The 26,368-nt window shown below is 46.7% G+C and overlaps 1 protein-coding gene and 1 long non-coding RNA gene across 2 annotated transcripts in view; one reads left to right on the plus strand and one right to left on the minus strand.

The window, feature by feature from the left end:
• The window catches only part of JAG1 (jagged canonical Notch ligand 1), a 34,757-nt gene extending 12,479 nt beyond the window's left edge, over positions 1 to 22,278 (minus strand). Inside the window, exons 1-5 of the mRNA XM_063152846.1 lie at positions 22,204 to 22,278; positions 21,090 to 21,395; positions 10,458 to 10,509; positions 4,824 to 5,078; positions 3,752 to 3,812 (exon numbers count right to left, since the gene is read on the minus strand). Coding sequence (XP_063008916.1) covers positions 3,752 to 3,812; positions 4,824 to 5,078; positions 10,458 to 10,509; positions 21,090 to 21,395; positions 22,204 to 22,278 — 749 coding nt within the window. The remainder of the gene's footprint in view (positions 1 to 3,751; positions 3,813 to 4,823; positions 5,079 to 10,457; positions 10,510 to 21,089; positions 21,396 to 22,203) is intronic.
• On the plus strand, positions 128 to 14,928 carry LOC134416337 (uncharacterized). The gene is made up of 3 exons (XR_010027238.1): positions 128 to 1,188; positions 4,159 to 4,283; positions 7,376 to 14,928. It is a non-coding gene; the product is annotated as an uncharacterized LOC134416337 (long non-coding RNA).
• Positions 22,279 to 26,368: the final 4,090 nt, after the last annotated feature.

Raw genomic sequence — 26,368 nt, forward strand, 5'->3', positions numbered from 1 at the left:
TAAAAGAGCAAAAAAAAAAAAGGGAAAAAAATCAGAACAGAGAAACAAACCCAAACCCATCATAACTGCTCTGTGTAGATGTGAGTGTGCAACTCCAAAGCTTGAAGAAAGGCTGGGAAGTGGGGGAGAAGGGCAGGATGAGGGGAGGGGAGAAGCTATTCAAGGATTGTTTGATGGTTTCTTGTAAACAAACATTTTGGTAGTTTTGCCAAGGTCTCTGTAGCCGGCCTCCTGACAAAAGAATAACTGTTCTGAGAAAACCAGCATGAGGCCATTCAGCACAATAACACTCTTTTGGAGCCTCATATAAATGTGGCAGAGAGGGTGGGTGTGCACTACAAATCAATCTCTGGACTTTGACAGGGTGCTTTATAAATTGAGGGGGGAAGAAAAAGTCAGTGGAAACAATAGTTCTGCAGAGATCCTCATGAATACAAGGTTCCAGGCGATTCAGCCACGCTGGGTTTGTAGGAAGACAAACAAAACCATAAGCAGCAACTCTGAGCCCTTGGCAAGGCAGTAGCAAAACACGAGGAGTTCCCTGCTCTGTCAGAAGGCAGCCTTATTCTGAGTGCAGAGACACACAGGGCCAGTATGGACTGGGCCACAGTCGGGGATGAAGAAAGCACGGCAGGGCTTTACACGTGCTCAGAGATCAGCTGTCAGTGTGCTTCTGGGTTTGATTTCTGCTAATAACCTCTTTGCTGGGAACAACTAAATCATGTCCAATTCTGAGAAACACTCATGTCTGGAGAATTTACTACTATTTGAATTCTTTACTGTCACCAGCAATGAGCTACCTGAATTCTCTACTTAAAAGGAAGATGTTCTTTCGAAGTAAAGCCTCCTTAAGGGAAAGCTTATTTTGACTTTCATTTAGTTCTCACCAGCAAGACCAAGGATCCTTCATATTAAAGTAAATCTATAGATAGGAACAAGCAAAACAAGTTGAAAATGAAAAGCAAAGGCTTTTTGAGGTACTGTATTTCATTAACAGGTTCTGAGAGTAATTGATCAGCAGCAATTATGCACTAAGCTGTCACTAAATTATGAAAACAAACCTCAGCTCTACAGAAGTCAGCTAAGCTTTCTATTTGTAAAACCCCCCACCATTCTTCTGCTGGCAATTTCTTCTCATGGGAAAAAGCCAGAAGGATCTATCCAATGGATAATCACACACAGCCAGTGGTAAGTCTGACTTCCCTTCTAAAAATCTCAGGTGACAAACTGCATCCTAATTAACTTTTTTTCTTTAATAGCTGTCACAATAGCAGCCTTTTCAAAGTCAATGGGAAATTCTTATTAGTGTGTGTGTTAAAAAAAGCCAGTCAGTGCAAAGAACATGAAAAAACCCAGAAAAGGCAAAACAGCCCCCCTCAAGTACCTCTTGGGAAATCCTTCTGTACAGGGCATATACTGAAAATGCACAAAGATCAAAATTTAGGACCAGACCCTTTTAATTTGTGTTGCATACAAAGCAACTTGCCTGTGAGCTTGCACACAAGCTGAACTAAGGGACCTCACCTGCAAAAGCAGGTATCCAAATTGAGGATTGATTTTACCCCCATCAAATCAAAGTGGTGGTGGGTTTTGTTTTCTTTAGAACAAGTGTAAAAAAAGCAAAATAATTTAAAACCCCCACATCACACAGGAAAAAAAAATCATGAGCTTTAGAGCCAAAGGTACTACTTCAAACATCAGCTTCAAAACATAACAAACAAAATTGGATAAGGCTATGGGCATTTAGGGGAAAAAAAAGGGGCATATCAATTCCAGAGAAAGATTCACAGTACTAACTGAGGTTTAATAATATGTATGCAGCAGTTTCTCATGAGAAATTTAAAGTTAACTTTCCTTGCATAGTGATTCATGAGTAAAAAATGGTTTAGTTGGCCAGTCTGCATTGAAGAAAGTGAATGGCAGCGAAAGGGAAAAGGATATTTTAAGAACATTTGCAAGTTGTCCGTTGTACCAGAACACAGAGCAGTTTCTGCTCAGATGTTATTTTTAAACCCTGTTGCATTTGTAGCATACAGGCTATATGACTCATCAAAACTTAAAAGAAAATAAAATCTTGTTTCTGTGTTCACTTTAAAGATAGTGGTCTAACTTGGCAAGCAGAAGTTATCTGAAAGCACCAGAAGGACAGCATTGTTTCAAGACTATGCAAATCAAGTGTGGGAAAGTTGCACCTTAAGTAAATAAGAGCACTAGTGCATGTCTGGGCAGTGAGTGGGAGGCAACAGACTTAGAAAGAGAAAGGGAAGAAAAAAAATCTGGAAACAAAGCCTGTTGTTCTGACTAGGAGACAGCAACCCCTACAAGGCATGTTTATTCTGATGACAGCAGCACAAATCACTGGTAGCCCTGACTGATATGCTCCTCTCACCATCTGCCCGCCCCCCCCCCCCCCCACTACTTGTTAGGCTTTTTTTAATTAAAAAAGATTTAGATTTGGTGCTCTGGGGGTAAACCAGCTTATATCAGTGCTGCTGAACATTAAAATCACAGGACAAGTGACAACAGTTCATCCCCTGGCTGGACTTTCACTTTGCCACAGCTCTGTGAGGATGAGAGGTTACTTTCCACCTCACTTTCAGATGGTTCCCTGGTAATTTTTTTTTTTTGTTTTGAAGCATGAATTACAGAAGCAGAGAAAATGAATGAGCCACTACAGCTGTTTAGGCTGAATTCTTATAGACTAATCTGCCAGACACTCCAGATCCAGTTCGTGTAGGAACTCTAGTCCACTTCATGCAAAGGTTTCCAGCAACACAGGATCCACCAATATGCCTGTTAGGCAGAAAAATTACTTTCTATTCCTTCAAACTTCTGAGTCTTATTTAGAAATACCCAAACTTCACTTTTAACCCTTCCTACACAGGATCAATATGAATATTTTTGTAACCTCAGAAGCTCTCAGTTGTAAACAGAAATGATAAAGGGTTACATGCAGCAACTTGGAACCTGCCTGTTGATAAAGAATGCCCACATTTAATATCCACTGCCCCTCTAAGGGTAAGGGACAAGACTTCCCTGTGCTGTAAATATGTGCTGCATACTTTAAGGCATTCCAGATATTTAATTGTTGGGTTATGGATAAAATCTGCTTTCCATTGTCTCCTTGCCAGGACAGAAGGGACTTCAAAGCACGGCAACAAAATTCAGCATTCATCAGAGCCCACTGACAAGATTTCATCCCAGCCATTAACCTCTCAGCACTCGGAGCCAGGCTCACAATGGGAAAGGAACCCAGAGATTTAACTAATCCCATTCTAAAGAATGCTTGACTTTTGCCTACTGATGGAAGAAACCAGGGGGTGGGAGGGAAGGAGGGGGAAACACTGAAAGGGAGATGAAGAGAGAAAAGCCACACTGTACTTCAGGCTTGGAATTCAAAAAAATCTATTAATCAGGCTGTTGGAAAAAACATAGCCACCAAACATTTGCACTATTTATGCAGAAACAATTAGTTAGTGCTCATTAGGCAGCATTCACGCAATTTATCCCATAGCCCCCTCTCCCTCAGTGCCACCACTTCACAAACCAAAAGCCTCTTAAAATTATCAGTGCATTAAAAGCCTGCTCCCCCCCGCCTTACTCTGGGCAAGTCAACATGAATAATGTGTCTTGCTCAAAACCACAACTTCCAAAACGCCCTCCCTCCCCAGTCCTATTGTGCTTTAGCATCACTTGTTTAATTAGTTGGGGAGGGGTGGGGGGAAAGCAAGGAGGGATAGGAAGCATTTACCTGCACTCTCCTGGAATTGTGCAAGAACCATGCTTGGGGCTACATCCCTGACGACAAATAGCTGTTAAAACAACAAAAAAGGAGAGTATCAGCACACTGCCCGCTTCCGGCGCCTCCACACTCGTGGGAACGTTTTAATCTCTAGCAGCACTGTAATCCTGCTGAATCCAAGCTTTTAACCAGTATCTCCTATCAAGTCTACCGGAAGGAAAACCAAGGAAGGTGTCTCCCTGGGATAGGAAATCCATCAGCTTTTCCTTTCTGTAGGAAATCTGTTCCTCTGACTTTGCAGAGGGATCGCTCCTAGTACTGTTCAAGGAGCTTGTTTTCACGTGGGAGAAACCATCATGCCTTGCAGAGCTCAGGTCACTTGGAGTCTACAGGTTTTTCTTCTCTCTCTTTTGCAGGTGATCTGGACCACTTTCCCTGGCTTTACACCTAATTCAAAGCAGCTTTTAACTACTCTGGATTTAGTTCTGGCTGTATCTCTGAACAGATGGGATAGCAAGATGAGCAGCAATTCAAATTGCAGGTAAACTCAGTCATTAAGAGAAGCTGATCGTCTGTTCCTAAGTCCTGCTTTCTCCTTCCTCAATTACCCAGGTAGCAGCCATTCCCTAGTAAACATGTTGAACATGATCTCAGGTGGAACAAACAAGCCTGAGACTTTTCAAACACCAAAGCTTTACACTTGCCAGGTCAGCTCTAAAACAAGTCTCTCCTTCCTGCCTGTCTTGAAGTTCTGCACCAAAGGGGAAATCCTTTTTGAAGTCAGCAGCAGAACTCCCATTGAAGTCAGTGGGCTGGGTTTTCTTCCCAAGGGCAAAGATGCGGATAATCAGAGAAAGAATACATCTGCTAAGTGCCCAGGTCTCTCTCCAAGACTTCTCTGAGACTTCAAGGCAGAAACTACTCTTCTCCTGCCCCCAGTTCTCTGTGTAAAGAGCTGGTCACTGTCCCATCAGTCCGTAGCCCCCTGTCTGCACAATCTACCACCCAATGCAACCTGGACAGGCCGCCCTTAAATCCCTCCCAGTGCCCCCAGTCTGCAGGCCGAGCATTTGTCACAAACCTTTGTTGCACTCAGGTCCCATCCAGCCTTCGAGGCAGGTCTTGTTGCCGTTCTGGTCGCAGGTGTGGTGCGTGAAGAAGTCGTCCCTGGGCCGGCAGAACTTGTTGCAGCCGAAGCCGTAGTAGTGCTCGGCGCAGGTGACGCGGATCTGGTACTCGAAGTGCGCGGCGCCCGCGTTGTGCTTGAGCGTCTGCCACTGCCGGCTGGGGTTGATCATGCCCGAGTGCGACGCCTTCTCGATGATGCGGTCGGGGTCTGCGGGCACGGAGACGGCAGCGTTACACCTCCCTGCAGCTCTCCCCACTGACCCCACGCCACAGCTCTCCCGCTTCGCAGGGCAGCCAGCTGGTTTTATTAACTCTGTTCCAGACAGTCAGATAAGGCTGCCCCGGAGCTACAAACCATTAACTGAAACACACATGCAGCATTATCAAACTGAACCAAACTCGAAATCAAAAGGCACTGTTCAGTTACTGCCAATCGCTTACCCCTTCTGCAGCATAAGGGCATCCACTAAGAATTCATACAGTTCACGACTAAAGAAAATTCAGCTCCAACACACTGGTACAAAATATGTTTTCCCCTGCTCCTCCATTAATAGCACTAGTTTTGTTTTCAACTGGAGCATTTACAAAAACAACATACTACAATAGCCTAATAAAGCCACGTCCACAGGCTGAACACTGGCACTGCAAAAGGTTTGCAGCCTTTTCCTTATGTGCAAACACTAAATTGAAAACTACCAATTTCAGCATTCAGATGACATGGGCAATCTCATCAGATTTTGGCTGACAAATACCATGAAAGCCCTGTCTTCAGGCAGCACCTGAGAGTACGAAGTCAAGATGACCAGAGCTCAAAGCAGAAGACTCAAACTACTGCATATATGTGCTATGGATCCCCTTCCTCTCTACAGACCATTTTACAGTTTAGATTTGCACTTGACATTTAGTTCTGGCAAAAGTCTTCTGGCTTTCAGAGCCATACAACTGTCTGAATTATGGCTTGAAATAACAATATTTCACATTTGCTTGGAACATTGTATATATCTGTGGTATCTCACTTTGTAGTCCAGGTCTTGTGACTTAAACGATCTGACACTGCCTTGCGACCTGCTGCTACCCAGCACTTGACTGCTGAGTGAAAGTTTATCGTACAACAGCCAAAATATCCTCACAGACTGAGCTCAAAACCAACAGTGAGTACATGGGAGCATAATCCAGCAACAGGAGAATTTGAGGTAGGAAGGCAGTTTGCCAGTGATGTGTTAGCAGCGTGTGAAGTACTGGCACCTCTGAGTGTTAAGAATTCAAATGTACTGATGTGCTGCTTGTTGTTCCAACAACTACAAAAGAACCTTCTGGGATTTTACATAAGGCAGAGCTGAAGACTAATGAAGTCTCTACTAAAGCCATAAGATGACACATGGGCAGTTTTTAATCTAAGATACTTTTAAATGTATTGCTAAGGACCTTTGATTTGCAGCTTTCAAAAAAAAAAGAACTTCCTAACAGACTTCTCATGGATCCACCACTGGGTCCTGCCTGCTTGCCTGCAGTTTGGAATGAAGTCAAAGCTCTTGACAAAAGAGTGTCAAGACTCAGATGCTGTGAGCATCTGCCCAGTTTTGGGGGCATTTGTGACTTGAGACTACAGCATTCCTTAGGTGTTTACAGTGCGAAATTAAGGGCAACAACTTCTTGTTCACCTTCTGGTATTTCTGGTTCTATAATATTTTTCCATTTAAATCAGTTTTTATTATTCATTGGCACTAAGCCCCTAACTCCACAACTATGTGTCAGACTTTCAAATGCAGGCAGGCCTTTATTAATTTAAATCCCATTCACAGGTAATGTGGATGCCTGAGGACCTTTCCATACTGGTACATCCAGAGCAACATCACTGCTCTGTGCTGTGCAGGTGTAAGGCTCTTAGATCTCATCAGCAAGATTATTGACTAATTCTAAGAGGTACTTAAGCAGATGCATATCTGCTCGTCTTGAATGGGGCTAGTCTGGCAATTACAGTTCCACTCATGCGTGCTGGAGATGGCTCTGCTGCACTTGCCAAGATTACACTCCATGCACAGCACAGCTGGAAAGCAAAGGCACTTCCCCAAACACCGAGTGTGCATAAAGACATCCTGCTCCTTGTGAGTAGAACAACTTTTTCCTCTCCTGTAAGTGGCAGAAGAAAAGGAGAACGACACTCAATTTAGTTTTGCAAACCAGCCCCCCCACCTCCACCCCCACACTCATTCTTGCTTTTCCAGTCTTTTCCTGTTCCCCCTTGGGAACCTACCACTGACAACTACTTCAGTCCTTGGCATCAGAAAGGGAGTTGCCTTGAAAAAGTGATCTTTCCTTCTGCCTCTGCTCTTCCATTCTTCTCCTATCTGTCAGCTCATCAGGAAGCCTGTCCTTGCTGTACGTCTGTGACCTCTCACTCCAGCCATCAGCTCTTTAGAGACCTTAACCACAGCCTGAACTCAAATGGAAACACCCTTTTAAGCCCACCGGACTTTCATTTTTTTTTTTTTTTTTTTTTTGCAGGTGCTCAGATGAAACCCAGCTGCAGGTTCCCTCTGAATCAGGGATAAAATGTCTCCCATTGGATACCCGTTTTAAAGCTACCCCCATCCAGCTAAATTCAAACACAGCCTCATGGGTTTAAGCTCCCTTTCCATTAGCCAGCACCCACAGTTTTCACAATGAAGCGCTGGCATGTTCCTTCTTGCACTGGAGCTCCTCCACCCTTCCCTATTCCCACCTGTCAGAGTGCACTTACACAAGGGTGCTGACCCAGACTCCAGGGGAGGCATTGCAACAACCCTGCCATTCCTAGCCCGCACCAGCCACCCTTTCAGCTTTATAGGAAGCACTCCCAACACTGCAGAATGGTTAAGTAAATAAAAAACAGCAGTCAGCTAGGCTTGAGACAAAGGGATCTTCTGAACTCCACTGCCTTCATCTGCTTCAGAACCCCATGCTTTGATAGAAAGGTTAGAGGAAGCATTAACCCATTAGAAATTGATGAAGTGGAAGAGAGAGGCTTTCTGTACATCTCGGGCTTCTGCTCCACACTCCACTGTCAGAGACTCTGTTGGGTTTATTCACTTCTTGTGGCTACACTTCAAAGCTATAAATCCCTCTTTTTATTCAGTGGGCAACTGTATCAAAGGTTTTAGATGCAAGGAAATGAGCTATTTTGACTGCCCACCTTTGCCTTTCAGTGCTCCAATGTCTGGCAATTATAACTATGCAGCATCAGGAAGCAAAAACAACAACAGAAAGAGCCCAGACTTCTCTGAGCAGTTTGGGTGGCCAAGGACAGCACAGTTATTTTTGAAAGTCTTTGTTTCAGACAACTTCCAGCCACGGCTTGGTTTACATTGTGAAGTCTCTTATGCCCGCCTGGAATTCACATGCAACTGATACCAGTAATTTACAAAAGCTCTTTGACATAGTTTGAGATGCAATGTCAGCCCATTAGCTTTATGTATGAAGCAACAGTAGCAAGATGGCAACCAGACAAGAACCAGAGTAAGAAAACCATTTGAGTTGAATCTTGGCTCCAACAAAGCATGATTCTCATCAACTTCAACAGGGCCAGAATTTAACTGCAAGCCACTCTTGGAAGTGAGACAAGAGAGAGTATGTGGTAAAGGAACGTAGGAGGAGTGGAATGTAAGGGGGGAAGGAAGCATCCACTCGAGGATTTTCTAACAACTGCATTGATCAGAGGATGCTTTCAGAGCTATTGAAAAGTCACACAAGGCCTACTAAACCCACTTTTATTGTTGAGAGCTCTCATGGGGTCTTTACGATTCAGTGGCAATTAGGGCAAAAGAAAATCCTGGACATCAAAAAACCCCACTCTTCTCATTATATGATGACAATTGTTTTGTTGTAATCGTTTTCTTCACTGGTTCTACAAGCCTTACTCTGCAGCTCTGGGAAAGCTGACTAAGTCAAGCCGCGCAGAACAAAGGAGAAGTTTTGTGCAGTGCAGTGACTGGAGTGACCTACAGATGGGTAAGTGACAGCAAAGCTGGAGCAGGAATGCAGATCAGGAACATATGCAAGAGCATGTCTGCACTTGGTCTAATGCACTGCTGAGAAATGAGGCAATTTTGTCTGAAGACAATTGTACTTCCAGAACATGAAAGCAAAGAAAGGGTTCATTGTGTAGCTTTGGAAATGAAGTTGTTTCATGAAAAAAGATGAGCTCTAATAATAGTAAAAGTGGCAGAGACCCAGTCTGAAACAACTCCCAGATCCTACTATAAACAAGATTTTCATTTTGAATTCAGGCATCTTCCATTTTTAATATTTCACTGCTGCTGCATCATCTACTTTCTTCTCCATATAACTCTATATCCAAGAAATCCCCCAGCCAGTGCTGGGGTAGAGTCTGAAATCACAGGTATGGCAGCAGTGCTGAATAGGGCTGGTTGTGGCTACCCCTGACAGGCCATGAGATTTGTCTCAAGCAACAACTGCTTTTCTGGAATGAAAAATTAACAGGACACCCCATGTACATCTAAAAAAATCTAAGGAGCACAGAGTAGTTCCCAAGCTATGCTCCCCTCACCAATTAAAACATAAAAGCACACCACTGCGCACACTTGTCCAAGGCCTCCCTCTCACGAGGCCTGAAGCCCATTTCATTCCTGCATGGCTGCCACCTTGGCACTCAAAGCAGACTGCAAGAAGCTCTGTAGGATTTCTGTAAGATGGAGCACAGTACTGCTGCCTGCTTGCTGAAGGAAAAGGCCTGTTGTGTCAACAAAAGCTTTATGAGTTGAGATTCACACTCTCTCCAGTGGCTTTTGCCACACACACACTGTTAAAGCCCTAGGTTGAAATAGAGCTGATTTTGCCCACCTCCTTGAGTAACAGCAGGCAAAAAGCAGAACAGCTCATGTACCAAGAGACCCTGTGCAGCTTCCTCTAGCCACGGGAAAAGCTGAGCAGAACGGTTCTGAAACCAACCAGAGACATTCCAGGGGAAAGATCCCCACCCTTGATTTTCAGCCAGCCCTACCAGGTGGTGTCTGGTAAATATTTTTTCAGCCCCTGCATACAAACCCCCAAACATCCAACTCCCAAGGAAGAGCTTGTAGTAACTCCTCTTTCTCATCTAGTCATTAGATGGATGTGGATATCAAATCTTACACAGATTTTAAGTTGTTTTCTTTTTTTAAAGCAGTACATTCAGTTTTGAGACGTGCTTATAGAGTTTATAGAGAGGTCTCAGGCGAACAAGACTTAGGCTTCTGAATATTGGTCCTAATTAAAAAGAACAAAACAAGACCAAAGAAACCAAACAAAGAAACCTGAAGAAATCCTTTGGCTTTTACTCTCCCAGAGGAGAAAGAAAGAATTAACAGCATCTATTTTTAGGCATCACCCTGTTGGTGCCTGGGTGAGCAAGCTACTCACCCTCTGCAGGCAGTGTGAGTGAGACAGGCTGCTGCAGAGCCTGGAGGAAGTGCTCCAAGCTCTTTGGGGGAGAGCTTTTCCCTCTCCTTGTGCTCTAGCTCACAGCGGCCTGGGGAGGCTCCCAGAGGCCTTCCAGTGCCCGGGACACACAGGTGTCAGAACTAAATAAGCCAGAGGAAGGAATACTTACTTGTGGAGTTATCATTGTAATCCCACGCCTCGACAAGCAGTGTGTAGGATCTCTGCAAAAGAGAAATAAGAGTTAGTTTCAAAGCCACACATGACTAAGGGAAAGAAAAAAACCTGGCAACAATTTTAATTAAAAAGAAAAATTCTGGTCTCTACCCCAAAGCAGATACTTGAACACAGAAATAGGTAAAAGATTATGCTTGAGACAAACATGATCTTCTTGAAACCCAGTAAGCTACCTTATCCAGTCTGACTTAGAAGACCTTTTACCTTGGATAGCTCATCTTTGTCATCATTAAAGCATCTTATGTACTTAACCAGGAAGTGCAGCCTTTGACACTGCACTGCAGCCGAAATACAGCATGTGGGACAACTGCACATGGAGGACAGGAAGCACCAGGATAGCACAGCAGCATCAAAAACCCAGACCAAACCCCCACTCTCCAAAACTACTTCAAAAGAATTCTAGTTACAGAAAAATAGTGTGGATGTCCCTTCCCCCAGCCCTCCTGAAAGCAAGGAGTGTTGCTGAGATTACTGTGCCCTGCCTTGACAGCGCAATCTCCAGGGACTTTGCTTTTCAGCACCCCCTTTGAAAGCTTTGTCTGCACGAGGGCCATCGCAGCTCCCACAAGTATCAGGTAACGAGGGAAGCACTGATGGATATGGAAGGGGGTGGGGTGAGAGAGAAGCACTGTAAAACAAAGGCTGAGAAAGCCTCCTCGGAGAAGCCGGGAAAGGGAAGCCCGCTCTCCACCCGTGTCCCTTCTACAGATGCTCCAAGCTGCCAATGAGCTCTGGAGCACTCCAGCAATAATAATCATAAGGACAAACTGACTGAAGTGACTCCATGGGCTGGAAAGATGCCAGCTATTACATCTAAGCCACCTTTATCTTCAATCCTAACTTGAGAACAAGACCCATTAAAACATCTCCTCCTCCAGCTCTACCCCGAGATATTATTATCCAGGCTATATCTTTCAAAGTTGCCATTGAGCCAGCCAAACTTACACAATGATTAAAAACCAAAACAAAACACCTCCTCTCCAGAAGGAACGACGGGGGGCGAGAGAGCTGAGGAAAAATAAGCAAAATATATGACTTGAAAAGTAAAAAAAAAAAACAACAAACCTACAGATAAGGCAATAAATGTAACATCTTTCTGGAGAGCAGAACAATAACACTACAAATAAAAATTCCGTGAAGAGTTCTGATGCTTTGCCATAGAAACTGTGCATTGCAAGGCTTATTTCTCCTTAACTGTGTGCATGTTCAGTCACAGGCTGTTCATCTGTGGTCTGCAGTGCCTCTCTGTAACAGAGACCAAAATACAGTTCCCAGAGTGAGCTGATACAAGGTGCACGGGAGTAAGGTAGAACTCAGACTTCTGAAGAGGAGGGGAAACAAGAAAGGAGGGAAAAAAAAGAAAAAAAGAGAACAAGAGTTGGAGCAGACTGCTTTCTCACGGCTGGACACAGCATGAGGCTCTGAATGAAAACCCAGTTTGTGATGGACACCGGCTCGCTGTATAGCCTAAATATGTTTCATATTCAAACCAGGATTCCATTCCGTTCCTGATAACTGTGGGAAAATGCTTCCAAAAGTAAGCAAAGCTGGGCAAGCCAAGACATGCACCCAAACTTCTACGCAGAGGCTCCACTGGCCTGAACCATTTTTGGTTAATATTTCATGAAAAGTTATATGTTACTTGTTTCTATTCTAGACCAAATCTGACAACCTGAAAGAAACTCTGAAAATCAAATAAACCAAAATGAAATGCAACTCGATCATCTAACACCACTTAAAACAGATTTAAGAAGTCCTTGCACAAGTCAGTGGTGAAAAAAAAAGAAAGAACCAAAACAAACAAACAAAACCAGAATAGAAGTCCCGAGCCATATTACAGATGCAGATTGCACTATCTTGGGTGCTTCCTCAGTGGTTTAATTACCAACATTAAGCAGTACAAGCTCAACATGTTACTGCAAGCTTGACAAAAAATGTTATGATATAGAGAATGAATTATGACAACTAGCACTACTTCCAATAAAGTTAAGGATGTTTTCCTTTCGGCCTTGCATAATTGTTTTGGAAGATATTTTGTCTAAACTCATAGCAACAGTTCCCTGCTGGTTCTCAGGACTGTTTACCAACACACCTAGCCCTTAAGGAAAGGAAAGGCTGAATCCTAGCTGTGAGTGCTACTGTTGCTAGATACTTGTGTGACCACTTTCCACTACCACACAGGAGTTTGGTTAAAACAGAGGAGATGCTTCAGCTGACCTGGATGGAAACACAATGCAGGGGAAAAGACCTACCCTGGCAATTCCCTTGTTTCTAACTGCCCCCTCTCATTTTGTCTGAATGTATTAAATGAAGAGTGCCTGTCCTGAAAAGGGGTGATACAAAGAATGGCATTTGATCCTTGGCTCTGTCCCTCAGCATGGGGAAAAGACCAAAAAAACCCAAGACTTTGTGTTCAGAATGGGACACTTTTAAACAAAAGCCACACTGACACCCAGAGCCTCACAGCAGTAGCAAACCCCCTTCAACGATCCAACTATCACATACCTCTAGCTAATTCCCTCAGCCCTCCCAGAAAAGCAGCTCTGTGCAAAGCTGCGCTGTTGAGATTTTTTAGAAGTGCATATCATCCCCACTCTATAGATCAAGGATTCAGATATCTCAGGAATGACTGCTTACAGTGTGGAGGTTTAAGTTTTCCCATGCCCATAGATGACCTCCGCCCATCTTTGAATAAATATATATATCCAGACACAAGAACTCCACATCATGCACCTTATTCCATCAAAGCTATGTCTAGGCAACAAGGCAGCAGTGAACTCTCCAGAGTCACACCCAATTAGCCACTGTAAACCTGAGCTTGACCAGAAGGCAGGGATTCTGGCTTGAGAGGAAAGGTAGCTTGAAAGGAACAGCAAATCCTTAAACTTTGCAGATAGTCATGAGGGCTTTGAAAGGCAGCATGGCCAAATTTAAGCAGAATTTCTGTGAGTGGAGCTAGGAGAGGATGGAAATGGTCAAGTTCTCCAAGAAACAAAGCAAGCATCAGTGTGCAAGAGCTGTTTTCCTCAATGACAAGACACTGTGTCTTTATCCCCTGATAATACAGCTCAAGAGACTGTGCAAACCTGAAACCCATCAGAAATGGTCCCTTTTAAGGATCTCAAAGAGCAGTGCAATCTCCTTTCTGGTTATTTAAATGAATCCTGGCAGCTGCAAGTAAACAGGTGTTTAAAGCTCTCTGCTTGATTGCCCTCTTCCCTGCCTTCACCCAGACATCCACCCAAAGGAGGTGCCTTTGCGCTCTGCCTTCTGAAGGCACTCTGCGAGTCAGTGGGCCAGAGCAAGATTAAAACACCCGGCTTCTCGCTGCAGCGCTGCTCCATTTTCAAAGGGCTCACAACTCGTCCAACTCCTTCCCCTCCTAGCCCTGTGGTTAGAGCGTGCAAGAGCTTTGCTGAGCATGTGAAACCATGACTAGACAAATGCAGTGGGAAGTTTTGCATTCAGAGTGCCGCTCCTCCTCTGCCAAACAAGGAGAGCAGGTTAAGCCCAGCCGCCCTCTCCTGACGCCCTGCACAGCTGTGAGCAGCAGCCTGAGAACGGCGCTCGCACACACCCTGTCTGCACCCAGGGCGCACGCCGGGGACACTGGCACAGCAGCCAGAGGTGTCCAGCTGTGACGCCTGCACGAAGGAAACTGAGGCACCTTTCAGCGTGCCCAGGGGCCAGGGAGGAGGGCGTCTGAGCAGGGTTAAAGCTAGCCACAAACCCACTTCCTCTGACCAGCACCAGCACTGTCACTCCACGATGACACTGCGCAGACACATCACCACACTGTGCCACAGACGGTCCACTTGGACAACTGAACATTCTTCAAAGGAGTTAAAGGCAACTGGCTCCTCACCCAGAGGATATGCAAGTGTACTCCAGAAAAGGAGCAAAGCCACCTAACCCTCTTAACCTTTTGTGAAATGGAACATCATCAGGAAGCTCCTCTTTGGGACAGCCTACGTAAGGACAAGGCAACACCCTATAGAGCTAGTGAATACAAACACAGCCCAAGCCGCGGCAATCTCTCTCATGCCTCAATGCCTATGGCCAAGAGCTCAGCTGAACCCCAGCAGGCAGCCCAGCCAAGAGCCTCATCAGAATATGCCCAAAACATAGCACGCTGCTCCTTCAGGCTTCATCCTGAGCAGCTCCTTTGCTGCTCTAAGTGCCAGTAAACCCTGCAGTGCCACAGAAAGGAGACATGGAAACCAACCGAACCATGTCAGCAGCCCCAGGAGAGACCTGCCCCCCGTCCTGCCTTGGCAAGGGAAGGCAGCAGCCCAAGTCAAGACCTTGGTGCATGGCCACCCTCCTGCCAAAGGATGGAGGACACAAAAGTACCGCTATCCAAACTATGCATACGCTTAAGCGTCCAGTAAACCAGGCTGATCTCTGATCTGGCAAGCCTGCTGGAATAATGAGTATCCTGTGAATACATAATGTGCTGAAGTTGTCATTGTGTGAAGTAAGTCCATGGTTTGTCTGGGAGCCGAGCAATGCTGAGTCTACTGCTGCTTCCTGTTGCTTGTCCTGTATTAGCATTATTTTTGGATAGGCCCCATTATGTTCTGTAATCCTCACTGCAGTCAGTATGGCCACACTATTGTTCTTGGTTAATATTAGCAGTCAATGCCTCTGTCTGGGTGGCCGGACTACAATGTATTCCAATCATAAAACTAGCATGCATTAACGGGACAATGTACTGGGCTCAGGGGGGAGACCTGGGGTCTTCCCTCCACCCCTTCTTTAAAAAAAGGAAAAAAAAAAAGGTACAAAAAAGTATAGTAGCTTCTTTTCTCCCCCTTCCCCCTCCCTCTTTTTTAGCTAATGATTTCAAGTGATCTCAGCCAGCAGGGTGCTTCATACAACAGCAGCATTTTAATCAGCACCTTATCTAGTTACGGAGCTATTTTCTCACGGAGCCCCACTTGTCAAAGAGCAGCAGATAGGCCAAAATGTCAATGGTTGCTTTCAACCTTCCCCAACAAGCAGATTACCTGCCCTTATCAGTCCCCCTACCTGTTTAAAGCATCCCACTGATAATTAAATGCACCAGTTACAAAAGGGTGGCAAGGTTAATAGACAGAATACCTAGTAGCCAGCCAAGCAAAACAGTCAGGTTCACATGGAGCAAGCCTGAACAAGAAGCCTTTCTACTTATTTACCTAAGTGCCTAAGAACTGGGTTGAGCTGGTAAAGGACTCTGGATGTTTGACTATTTACAAACCACTTTAACCACTTCTATCCACTTTTTGCAGTTTCTTCTGAACACTACAAGAATAATGAGTGTAATTTATGCTGCAGAATAGTGACCACAGAACCATGAGCTCCACAGACTAACAAGAAACAAATGCAACAGCTTCTAGTTTTGACATCTTGCCTTGTGTTAAGGCACAGGGGTTATGAGTTAAATTATTAGAACTGAGTCAATTAACATATTAAACTTCTGTCCATCTAGAGAAATTCAAAGGCAAGCTTAGTTTCAGTTTTCAAAACCAATCCTGTCATTTGTGTTATCTACAGAGATACCTCTCCTTATCTACAGAGAAGTACTTTTAAGAACTGTAGCTTAAGGCTTTTGCTTTGCTGGGCATCCCAACTGCATTAGGAGTGAAGCTGGAACAAACAGCTCAGAGCCAATTCCCCTATTTTCTCTAGAGCCAGCTGACTCCTACTCCAGCCTCCAGCCCACTGGGAAGCAGTGTTTCCTTGAGGGAACTGCAACTTTCAGTATAAAGCATCGATTTTATGCAATTCCTTTTCAGCCATGCTGACTTCCAGCTGCATAAACAAGCTGACAGCGCTGGATGTGTGTAGCCTGAGAAAGTTTAGGAATAAGCTTCAGTGTCAAGCCCAATCCAGCTGCCACTGAAGTTAAACTGGAGCAGGCCTTTATTATAACAAGAACAAAAATTCTAGGAGCAGGCAAGATGAGGATTTATTTTTAGACATATTATGTTAATACAGTCAAATGGTTTTACCATGAAGGTGAAGCTCTGAACTGGCTGGAACATTAAAAAACTCTTTAAACATGTAAGAAGTCCAAAACCTCTGAATGGCTGCATCACTTCTCTCTAGTCCTGGGAAAAAAACAGCCCTGTGATGCTAATTATGCTTCAGATGTCACTTAATACTCCCAGCTCTGTTTTGAATAGTAATCCTAAGCAAAACATTACACTTTGAGTGCTAAGATTTATTCTTATATTATTAATCAACAATAAATGACAGAGTATGGATTTAATTAATATGCATCTTGCTATTATAAAAATTTCTTCTGATCTGCCCATGCTCAAATATGACTTTTTGTTCAAGAAAAGCTTCAACTATAATCTAGCATTTGCTTCTATAAGTTTTCAAGAAGTTAACTGTAAGGAGAGAAGAAACAAAATCAAAAGTCAAATTTTAGTCTTATGACTGTGACATACTGGGCTTAAAAGAAAAAAAAAGCAGATGAGCGTACTGATATTTTTTCTCAGATTCAAAAGGCTGTTATTTTAAATATCAGCTGCAGATTAGTATTTTGGACGCCTTGTATCTAGAGACGGAATAAGTTCACAAAGCTTAAAAAACACTAAAGCTCTTTTACTATGTCTCTGTAGCCACAGAAAGCAATGCCTACCCAGAAAACATATTTTACATTTTCAGGAATCAGGACCACTAAGATTTTACATTAAAAAGGGGCTATTTTATTTTTTAAGGTTGACTATTTTTATCTTAAAGTTGAAATAAGATGTTCAAAACTCTTTTTAATTGTATTTTATGCTAAACTCACTGAGATGCTGGAAGGTTTTTTCCCACCTCAGTAGTTTCCTGGTGTGTTGGTGCAATTGGCCCCAATATTAAATAATTACAAGGAGCATAATTTTGGGATAAACAAGCTGTTTGAAATTGGAGCTGTGCATACCAAAGGAATTGCCAAGTTTGACCTTCTTACTCAGTCTCGCCAAACCCCCAAAAGATCTTTCTTTACATAAAAGCAAAGTGTAGTGTTAAGTTTTGCTTGGTTAATTGATGCTCAGCTCCCATCACATTTGGGCTTCTTTAAGCAAGGCCAGAGGTTTGATTCATGTGAGAGAAGAGCATGTGTGTGCCTCGGAACCAGACTTGTTCAGACAGAGCACTTGGACAAGTGGAACATGGAAACGCTTTTGTTCTGGACCTTTTTATACGGCTTCATAAAGCCAAGCTTGCCTGTCAAGAAAGTCAGTGAAGTCTCAAAATGAATGTAAGAAGCAAGCCCTGGTGCATTTTAGTTTTTTTAATCATCATCACTATTGTTTCAATGCACTGAAGAATTACCAGCTACTGCAGGGGCAGCTTTCTGATCCACTCCAGTTCCTTTATGCTGGGCTGCTGCCCTGTTTCCTAGCAACTTACTCAAACCTCCCATCACTTAAATTAATTTATGGCCCACCGTCTCCACACCCATTACTCACAGGGGAACGTATCAAAACTGACAAGAGCAAACCCCATAAGTTATTAATAAGACTCTGACACTTCGAATCTACATTACAACTGCAAGCTCCCTCTAACAATACTTTTAAAGCACCCCATTCTCTGCCCTTCCTCTCCTGCATGATGAATAAAGGCCTCTAATGCAATGCAACTATTTTTCACAAATGGCATAAGGGGGCAGCTTGACATGGGAAGAGGCTTTTTCTTTTTAATTTTTTTTAAGTAGTCAAGGCAACAAGACTTCTGACTGTTACTACTGACTCAAGCTGGAACATCCAAGAAAAGGCTCCCTCAGAGTAGAACACAATCCAGAGAAGGGCATGAATTTTCAAGTGCAGTATGATTAACATTTTGGTCTGGCTCTTATTACCTCTACTATAATTTTCAGCTGAATGTATTCAAAGATACCCTCTCGTGATCAGCCACATGAGTAAATGCAATGCTAATCTCAAGCTCTTACTGTAGTCAACAGTATTCAGCCACCTAAAGAGTTTTTTAAGTTCTGAAATTTCAGCGTCAGATTAGAGCTGACTAAATTAAGTTTACTGCTTTATCTGTAGAGATTTGAAAATGCCTGAAATGATTTGTGTACACAATTTTAGTACAAATAAGAGCTTTGCCACATTAGATATTCTTTTGTTCAAATGCCATTTGGAAGTCACAATGGCTAGCATAAAAGCTGTGTCCTGTGGACGCTAAAGCTGGGAAGCAGGCTTGATAATTGCACAGGGACTATCATCAGCATCTCAAAAAGTGCATTTCTGCCTGGGAAAATGCAAGAGCTTATTCCAAAATTCCAGGCTTATGAACCAAGCGTCTCAAGTTGTTGAGTTTTACCCATTTCAAAGGTTGCACTGGAGTTTTGCTGCTGCTGCTCCAGGATTCCAGTGCTGAATGAGATTCAGCAGGACAATAGAAGCATTTCTTTTACTAAGATGCAGGCAAGCTTAAGAGACTTCTCCCAGGGTCCCCACCCCCCAAACGCACCCTCTACACACAGATTTCCCTTCCCAACCCTATGAAGAGAGAGGCTGCTAGAAGGAACGTGTTTAGTTTTCACACCATTTTTATATGCGTATCTATAGATTCAAGACAGTCAGATTACTGGGATCTAGATTAAAAAAAATCCTCGATGTACCTGACTTCTCTGACAAAAGTCAAAATCTGCAACACAAGCACTGCAGCCATTGGCAGAGCTTCAAATACCTCAGATTTTTACAAAGCCCTTTATCCCTTTGATGGCATATTTGATAACAGTTTTATCTCATTTCATGTTAGGGGGGAAAAAAAAGAAGAGAAAGAAAAGGGAAAGAAATAAAGGACAGACTTGTACTTCCAACAGAGAATACTTTTGTTAACTCTGCTATTGTACTCTGTAATACTATCTCCTTAAAAACGGAGAGTTAATTTGTGCCCTGTGCCTCTGAGCCCTCGCTGTTCCCCAGTCCCGGCTGAGAGCAGAGGCAGGTAGGAGGCAGCACAGGACGCCTCAAGAGCGCACGGCTGCCTGCAGCCCTTGGCGGCAGGACCACAAAGCGGGTGTCTGCACAAGGAATGCTTTGGGGCGGGCTTACCTCCCCCCAGAAAAAGCCCAGGCCCTCCCAGCAACCAGTCCTTATCCGACCACGGAGGGGCAAGCTTCGGAGGGTCCAGGCACGCTTCCACCTCGCCAGCACCGATAGTGGCAGAGGATAGGAAATGAGATTCACCCCTCCCCTGCATGCACATTCAGCGCCCTCCTCCCCTCCCAAAAATGACCTTAGGCATCTAGGTTAGGATGACTGGATTTACAAAACTGCTGAGCATCAACATACCCCAAGGCAGTTGGTAGGAAATTGTCTGCTCAGCGCCTTTGGAGAAGGGGTGTGTGTGGCAGGGGGAAACAGTTTTGTTTCCTAGGTGATCTCAAAACACAAGTTTTAGGAGCAGAAATTTGGGAGCGCTCGAGAGCCAGACAGGAGCCCCCCAGTGCACGCAGCGCTGCCAGGCACAAAAGCCACGCACCTCCTGCCACCCGAGGCCAGGCATTGTCCATGTCACACATCCCGGGCCCTGAGCCGGCCTCTCTGGGGCTGGCCTGCACGATGGGCCTTTGGGAAAGGTGCTCCTCACTTTCTCTGCCGGGAGCTGAGGGCTCCTCTGCACAGCTGGCCATCAAAGCCTCAACCCTCCTGAGCACCCCACAAGAAACAAGCAACAGCGATGTCTCAGTGCTTTTTACAACCAACAACAAAGCAGGATCACCGACGAAGGAAGGGGTCCCCCATCCTCCATCTCTCTGTTCTGAGGGGCTGACCAGTATTTACTAGAGTGGACAAGGTGGAAAAGTCCCTGGCAAAAAGCTCCACCTCCTTGAGCCACCGAGTTTTGCACACACCTAGAGAGAAGCCAGAATCTCTGGACCACAAGGGGCAGGTAGGCAGGAAAAGGTGTGCTGTGGGGAGGAGTAGGTGAAGTGCACCAAAAGCTAAAGCTTTTCTCAGTCTTCAGCCTCTGGAGTCCACGAGCACCTCCAAACACAGCCAGCTTCCCAGGGAAGCTGGCAACTACTGCACCCAGAGCAGCAACAGCAGCTCCCATCCACAGCGAGCAGTGCAGTGAGACTTCCCCCTGGGAGAAGCAGGAAGCCTTCCCAAACACGCTCCGGGGAAGGAGGCCAGCTATGACACATACTTTTCACACGGGATCCCTCTACAGCCCCTAACCCACTGCTCTTCTGGCTTAAGCCCAAGACTTCACTGGTTAAGAGAAAAAAAAAGAAAAAAAATGAACTTCTGACCTTCTAAGTCTCAAGAGACTTATTCATGCTGTAAAGTGCAGAGATACTGGGTTTGCTTCCCTGACCCACTTAGATCCCCCTCACTGCATATCTGACTTTCAAATTTAACAGGCTGTGCATTGTGAGCCCCAGGGAACAAAAACAAAAACACCACTACATTTTACTCATTTCTGTGCTGCGGATTCCCGACGCTCTTGCCAAGATGCCTGCTCCCTCCCAAATCCTGCTCCCTCTTCCCCTGGCACAAGAAGTTAGAGCTCAGCTCACTAAGGACCATCTCAAGCATCATCCAACAGAGCCAGAGCAGCTCAAGCAACTCACCGGCCAGGCGAAGCTGAAGGGGATAACGATCCGGTTCTTTTCATTATTCCGGTTGTACTTTAAATTGAAGGTATTTCCTCCGATGACAGGAGTGGATTTGGATCCGAAGCTGCAAGGACCGCCAGCAGTGACCCGCGATTGATACTCCTTCAGACAAACTTTAAAATAGGTGTCACACTCGTCTCTGGTGCATTTTTTATCTCCTGGGTTTCGGGTGCCATCGCAGCAATTTCCATTTTGCAGTTCACCATTCACATTTTGCATGGATAAGATCTCCAACTCGAACTGTCCCGACGCTAAAGTCACCTGTTAATCCCAAGAAAGAACCGAAGGAAAAAAAAAACAAACGAACAAAAAAAAAAAAAAAAAGAAAAGAAACAAGAGAAGGACAGTTACCTAACTTTTTTTTCCCCAAACACAAGGTACAACAACTCTGAAGACAGGAAAAAGTAATTTTAAGTGTGCTTTCAAGAAGCACATGCATAATGTTAAAAATAAAGCTAACCACTCCAAGCTTTCCCGTATCAGACATCCATGAGAAGGGCTCATAAATCAGCCCAACTAAATAACGCCATTAATGCCAACAAACAACCTTAAGTGCCAGCTCCGAAAAAACAGCGCGAGGAAGGCTTCCAATCGGTGAGGAAATAAAACTAAACTAAACCAAGAGTGCAATACGCGAGGAGCAAACCCAGCAAAACGATGTAGCTCATACTGCAGTGCCTGGAAAGGCAGCCAGCCACCCCTGTGCCTCCTCCGGGGTGCAGCTGAGCCGGGCACGGCCGGAGCTGCCCAGCTGACACTCAGACCCCGCTCATTAATCACCCCAGCAGCGCTGCTAATAAGTTGATTAAAAAAAAATAGGTATTTAAAAAAAGAAAAATAAAAGGGGAAAAAAGTGATTTTGGGGGGAAAATTAAAGCGGTGTGCAGTAATCGCGTTTCTCGTTCCTAGGAATTAAGCCTCACTGCAAGGCGCACTCCCGCGTTTGCCACCTCCAGAGAGAAGCGAGGGCAGCAGCTCCGCTCCGGCCGGAGGAGCCGTGCAGAGGCGCCCTGCGGGATCTCCCGGAGCCCTGTCCCCAGGCCCCGCGGAGGCCGTGCCCGGTACGTACCTGGGCCCGCAGCGCCAGGAGCAGGGTGAGGAGGATGGAGCACGCCGCCGCGGCTGCCCGCCGGGGCGCACGCATGCCGCCGCCGCCGCGCTGCCCGCCCGCCCGCCTGCAGCGCCGCCGCCGCCGCCGCTCGCTCCGGGTCGGGACGGGACGGGACGGGGAGGGCCAGGAGGGAGGAGGAGGAGAAGAAGGAGGCGGAGGAGCTGGTGGAGGAGGAGGAGGAGGCGCCGCTGCTGCTGCCGCCGCTGCCGCCGCCCCGCTCTAATATACCGCGGCGCACCCGCGCCGGACAACGCCGCTTTTCAAGAGCTTTCAATAGCGCCCCGCTCTTCAATGCAAAGCAGCCCGGCCTCCTTTTATCCGCCTTATTCTCTCGCCTCCCCTCTTTTCTTTCCCTTTTCTTTTCTCTCTCTCTCCTTTTTTTTTTTTTCTTTTTGTTTTATTATGGCGATTATTATCCCAGTCCTTTTATTTCTTGCGGCGGAGCCCCTGGCCCCCCCGAGACACACGCACGCACACTCATTCACTCACTCACATTCACACACACACACACGCACATGCAGCACACGCACCGCCCCGCAGCCGCCCGCCCGTCTGGGAGCGCCGCCGCCGCTCCGCTTCATCTAGCCCAGGGCGGCAGGCGCATGCGCCTATCCATATGCATGAGGGGGACAGCAGGAGGAGGGCGCGGAGGAGGGGAATGGCACGGGCCGGCAGGTATCGGCGGGAGGAGGCGGCGGCGGCGGGCATGGAGGGAGCTACGGCTCGGCGGCTCCCCCGCCCGAGGGAGGCGGCGCGCCCCGGCCGCCCCGAGGGTCCGTCCCTCGGGAAGCGCCGCTCCGCAGGTGCTTCCAGTGCGACCTGGAGCAGGAGGAGCCGCGCTGCGGCGGCCCCGGCGCTCCCTCAGCGGCGCTCGCGGCTGAGGGCTTTTCCCGCCCCGCCGCTCGCTGAGGGGACGCGCGGGTCCTGCCCGCCCGGGAGCCGCAGCTCGTTCCTCCTCGCCTCCTCGGCGCCGGTGGAAGGAAGAACAAAGCACGAAGCATTTTGGGGGACGCTTTTTGCGGTGTGAAACCTTTCCCCTGGCACTGGCCGGCGGCGGCCGCCCGCCCTTCCCGGGCGCTGCCGGAGCGGCCCGGCGCGCCCTGAGGGGACGGGAGGCGCGGCCGGCCCGCGACTCTCAGGTAGCCCCGGCCGGCCGCTGTCCTGAGGGAAGCGGAGGTGGCAGTCGCCACCGTGCGACTCGTGCCCGCCTCGACACGAGGTCGCGGCGCCGAGGGCCTCCCGCGCTCCAAGTGGGAGGAAAGATCCCTCATCTGATCAGTGCCGGTAGCACAGTGCTGGCAGAGTGCCGAGACCATCAGGGACCCTGTGCCCGCGCTGCAGAGGCTCATCCCAGTTTTCAGGTGGGTGCTAGTGTTGTTCTGCCACACATCCTTTGAGGAGCAAGGTCCAGAGCCACACAGCCAGGTGATTTACTTAAGGGACTCCCTGACATAGGTTACTGAGAAGCCCAAAAGTTTGCACAGAAGCAAAAAGAGTTCAGACTGGTTCCCAGAGGAAGAGGCACACATCAAAGGGCATTGAACAAAAAAAGAAAACCCAAAAAAACCCCACCCCTAACTTTGTCTCTGGTTTGGGAAGTCCCTGGGCTGCAGTCTAGAAGTTGGGTGACTGTGCTGGGAACTCACTGCATCACTGTCCCTTTCTTCCTGAGGCACTGGCGACAGGAACTTGTCCTACATGACGTTCGGTCTGACCCAGAACAGCTATTCTTATGTCCCGATCTATTCCACCCTGATCTAACAGAGTAGATGTGTGAATGTCTATTTTATACACCAGAGTCAGTGGTACAGAGGAAAACAAGATTTCTGACCTAATTTTATATCCTTTGTTTTCATTTCCTATGGCAAAAGCAAAGTGCCTGTTGTTGGCTGTGGTGAGGTCTGTCCCGTTATAGGGTGCCCCAGGCTGGAAAGCTGATGGTATTTGTGCCCCTCACCTTAGAAATGTGCTCAGACTTCACCTGACTCCTGCAGATCCTGTTCCCATCGGTGAGTTCACGGCTTAGATCACACTCTGGTGATTTTGGCACGCCTGTGAGGTGCGCAGGTGCCGGATACTCCTTCCAGCCTCGCTCAGCCCCCAGGTTCCAGCGGTGTTGGTTGTACCTCACTGGATTCATTAACTTTTCGAAGGCTGGTAAACCATCATGGTGTTTAATCTGCAACGTGGCTGCAGTTTGGTGATACCAGTGCCTCTCTTCTTTTTTCCCAGTGCATGTTGGTTAGCTTCCACAGCCTGGTTAAATGTTATTCATTCCCAAGTGCCACACATCTGCTCCTCTGGGCCTTTAAACACCCTGCTGCTGCTGGTATGCTCCATACCTTTAGGGCAGGTCTGGAATTGGCCTTTCTGTAAAAGGTTACTCCACCTGTTTGACTCCAGTGCTTAGGAAATCCAGAGGTCTCTTTCCCACAGTGCTTGTGACTCAGCAGTGTTGCTGCCCTCAAACAGAATTACTTGTCCAACAACTTAAAATGCTTTGCAAGCATTAATGAATTAAGTCTCCCAGTGTCTTGAGATGGAGAGTATTAGTGATAGGTAAAGCAAGGCAGAGCATGAATCATGTGCAGAAGCACATTGCAAACCCTCTCCCTTGCAGCCCTGAAAGAAATGTTGACCTCATAGAAGTCAGCAGTAAAACCCCCCTAAACTTATTTAATCTAGAATTTTCCCCATGGAGTCCCACCTCTTGCTTTTTTTCCTCCGGGCTGTCAAGAGCCCAGAGACCCAGTGGCCCCCTTGAGCACTGCACAGCACAGCCTGCAGCCACTGCACAGCACAGCCTGCAGCCCCTGCACAGCACAGCCTGCAGCCACTGCACAGCTGCCTGCAGCCACTGCACAGCTGCCTGCAGCCCCTGCACAGCACAGCCTGCAGCCATTGCACAGCTGCCTGCAGCCACTGCACAGCACAGCCTGCAGCCACTGCACAGCACAGCCTGCAGCCATTGCACAGCTGCCTGCAGCCACTGCACAGCACAGCCTGCAGCCCCTGCACAGCACAGCCTGCAGCCACTGCACAGCTGCCTGCAGCCACTGCACAGCTGCCTGCAGCCACTGCACAGCACAGCCTGCAGCCACTGCACAGCACAGCCTGCAGCCACTGCACAGCTGCCTGCAGCCACTGCACAGCTGCCTGTAGCCACTGCACAGCACAGCCTGCAGCCACTGCACAGCTGCCTGCAGCCACTGCACAGCTGCCTGCAGCCCGAGCATCTTTTCAGGATGCTCCCTTCACTAGGGCCACAGCAATGTGCAAACTGCTGCGTGTGCACAGGCCCTACACTGCAGTTGCTTGGAGCAGCCCAGGACCGGTGCACATCAAATCCCTGCTGCAAGGCTGCCTGCACGTCTCACGAGGTGTGGAGCCGACGTGCCTTCCTCTGTGGCTGCTGAAGAACTTTTCAGCGTCTGGCACGGGCTTTTTATATTGCGTAAAGTTACTTCCTGCTAATCTTCCTATTCCGACATAATTAGATCACATCCACATTAGAAGCCCTTACAGACATGGAGCGTGCCAAAGCCCAGCGTTACAGGCAGTACTTCAATTCAGGCTTTGGGCCTGGATCAGCTCCCTAATATAGAGCTGTTCATTGAGGCCACTGGGAGATTGCCCAGGACTTCGGTGGGACCAGGATCACAGCCTTTAGAGGGAGTGTCTGGCTTACGAGGGTCAGGTGTCGTGAAGTCAATTCTTTGTGTGAGGAAAGTTGTAATTTCCTTTTAAAGCTCAGTGACTCATGGAGCCATGGCTGTGAACAATCCCACAGGATTTCCTTAGATTTGTGATACCTGAAGGTAAGCTTGGAATGGCGCCCCTGGAAAAGTTCTTCGTTCAGGGACCTGATGCATCTCATTTTTGAGTCGGTGACTAAAATTTTGTTTACTACTGTAATGCAGATCAAGACAGTTGCATAATCATAGGGCACTGACACTGCATCAGCCTTCAATAAACTAGTTAAAGGACTACCAGAAAAGAATCTGTTGACATGTGGAATCTGTGGTCATAAAGAATTCATAAAGCTCAATGACCTCTTTTCACAGCAAATGAAGAGGCTAAAGGAGCCCTTTGTTCCTTCAGATTTTTATAAAAGTAGTTTTGC

The sequence above is a fragment of the Melospiza melodia genome, chromosome 3, assembly GCF_035770615.1.
Source record: "Melospiza melodia melodia isolate bMelMel2 chromosome 3, bMelMel2.pri, whole genome shotgun sequence".
Classification (NCBI taxonomy): domain Eukaryota; kingdom Metazoa; phylum Chordata; class Aves; order Passeriformes; family Passerellidae; genus Melospiza; species Melospiza melodia.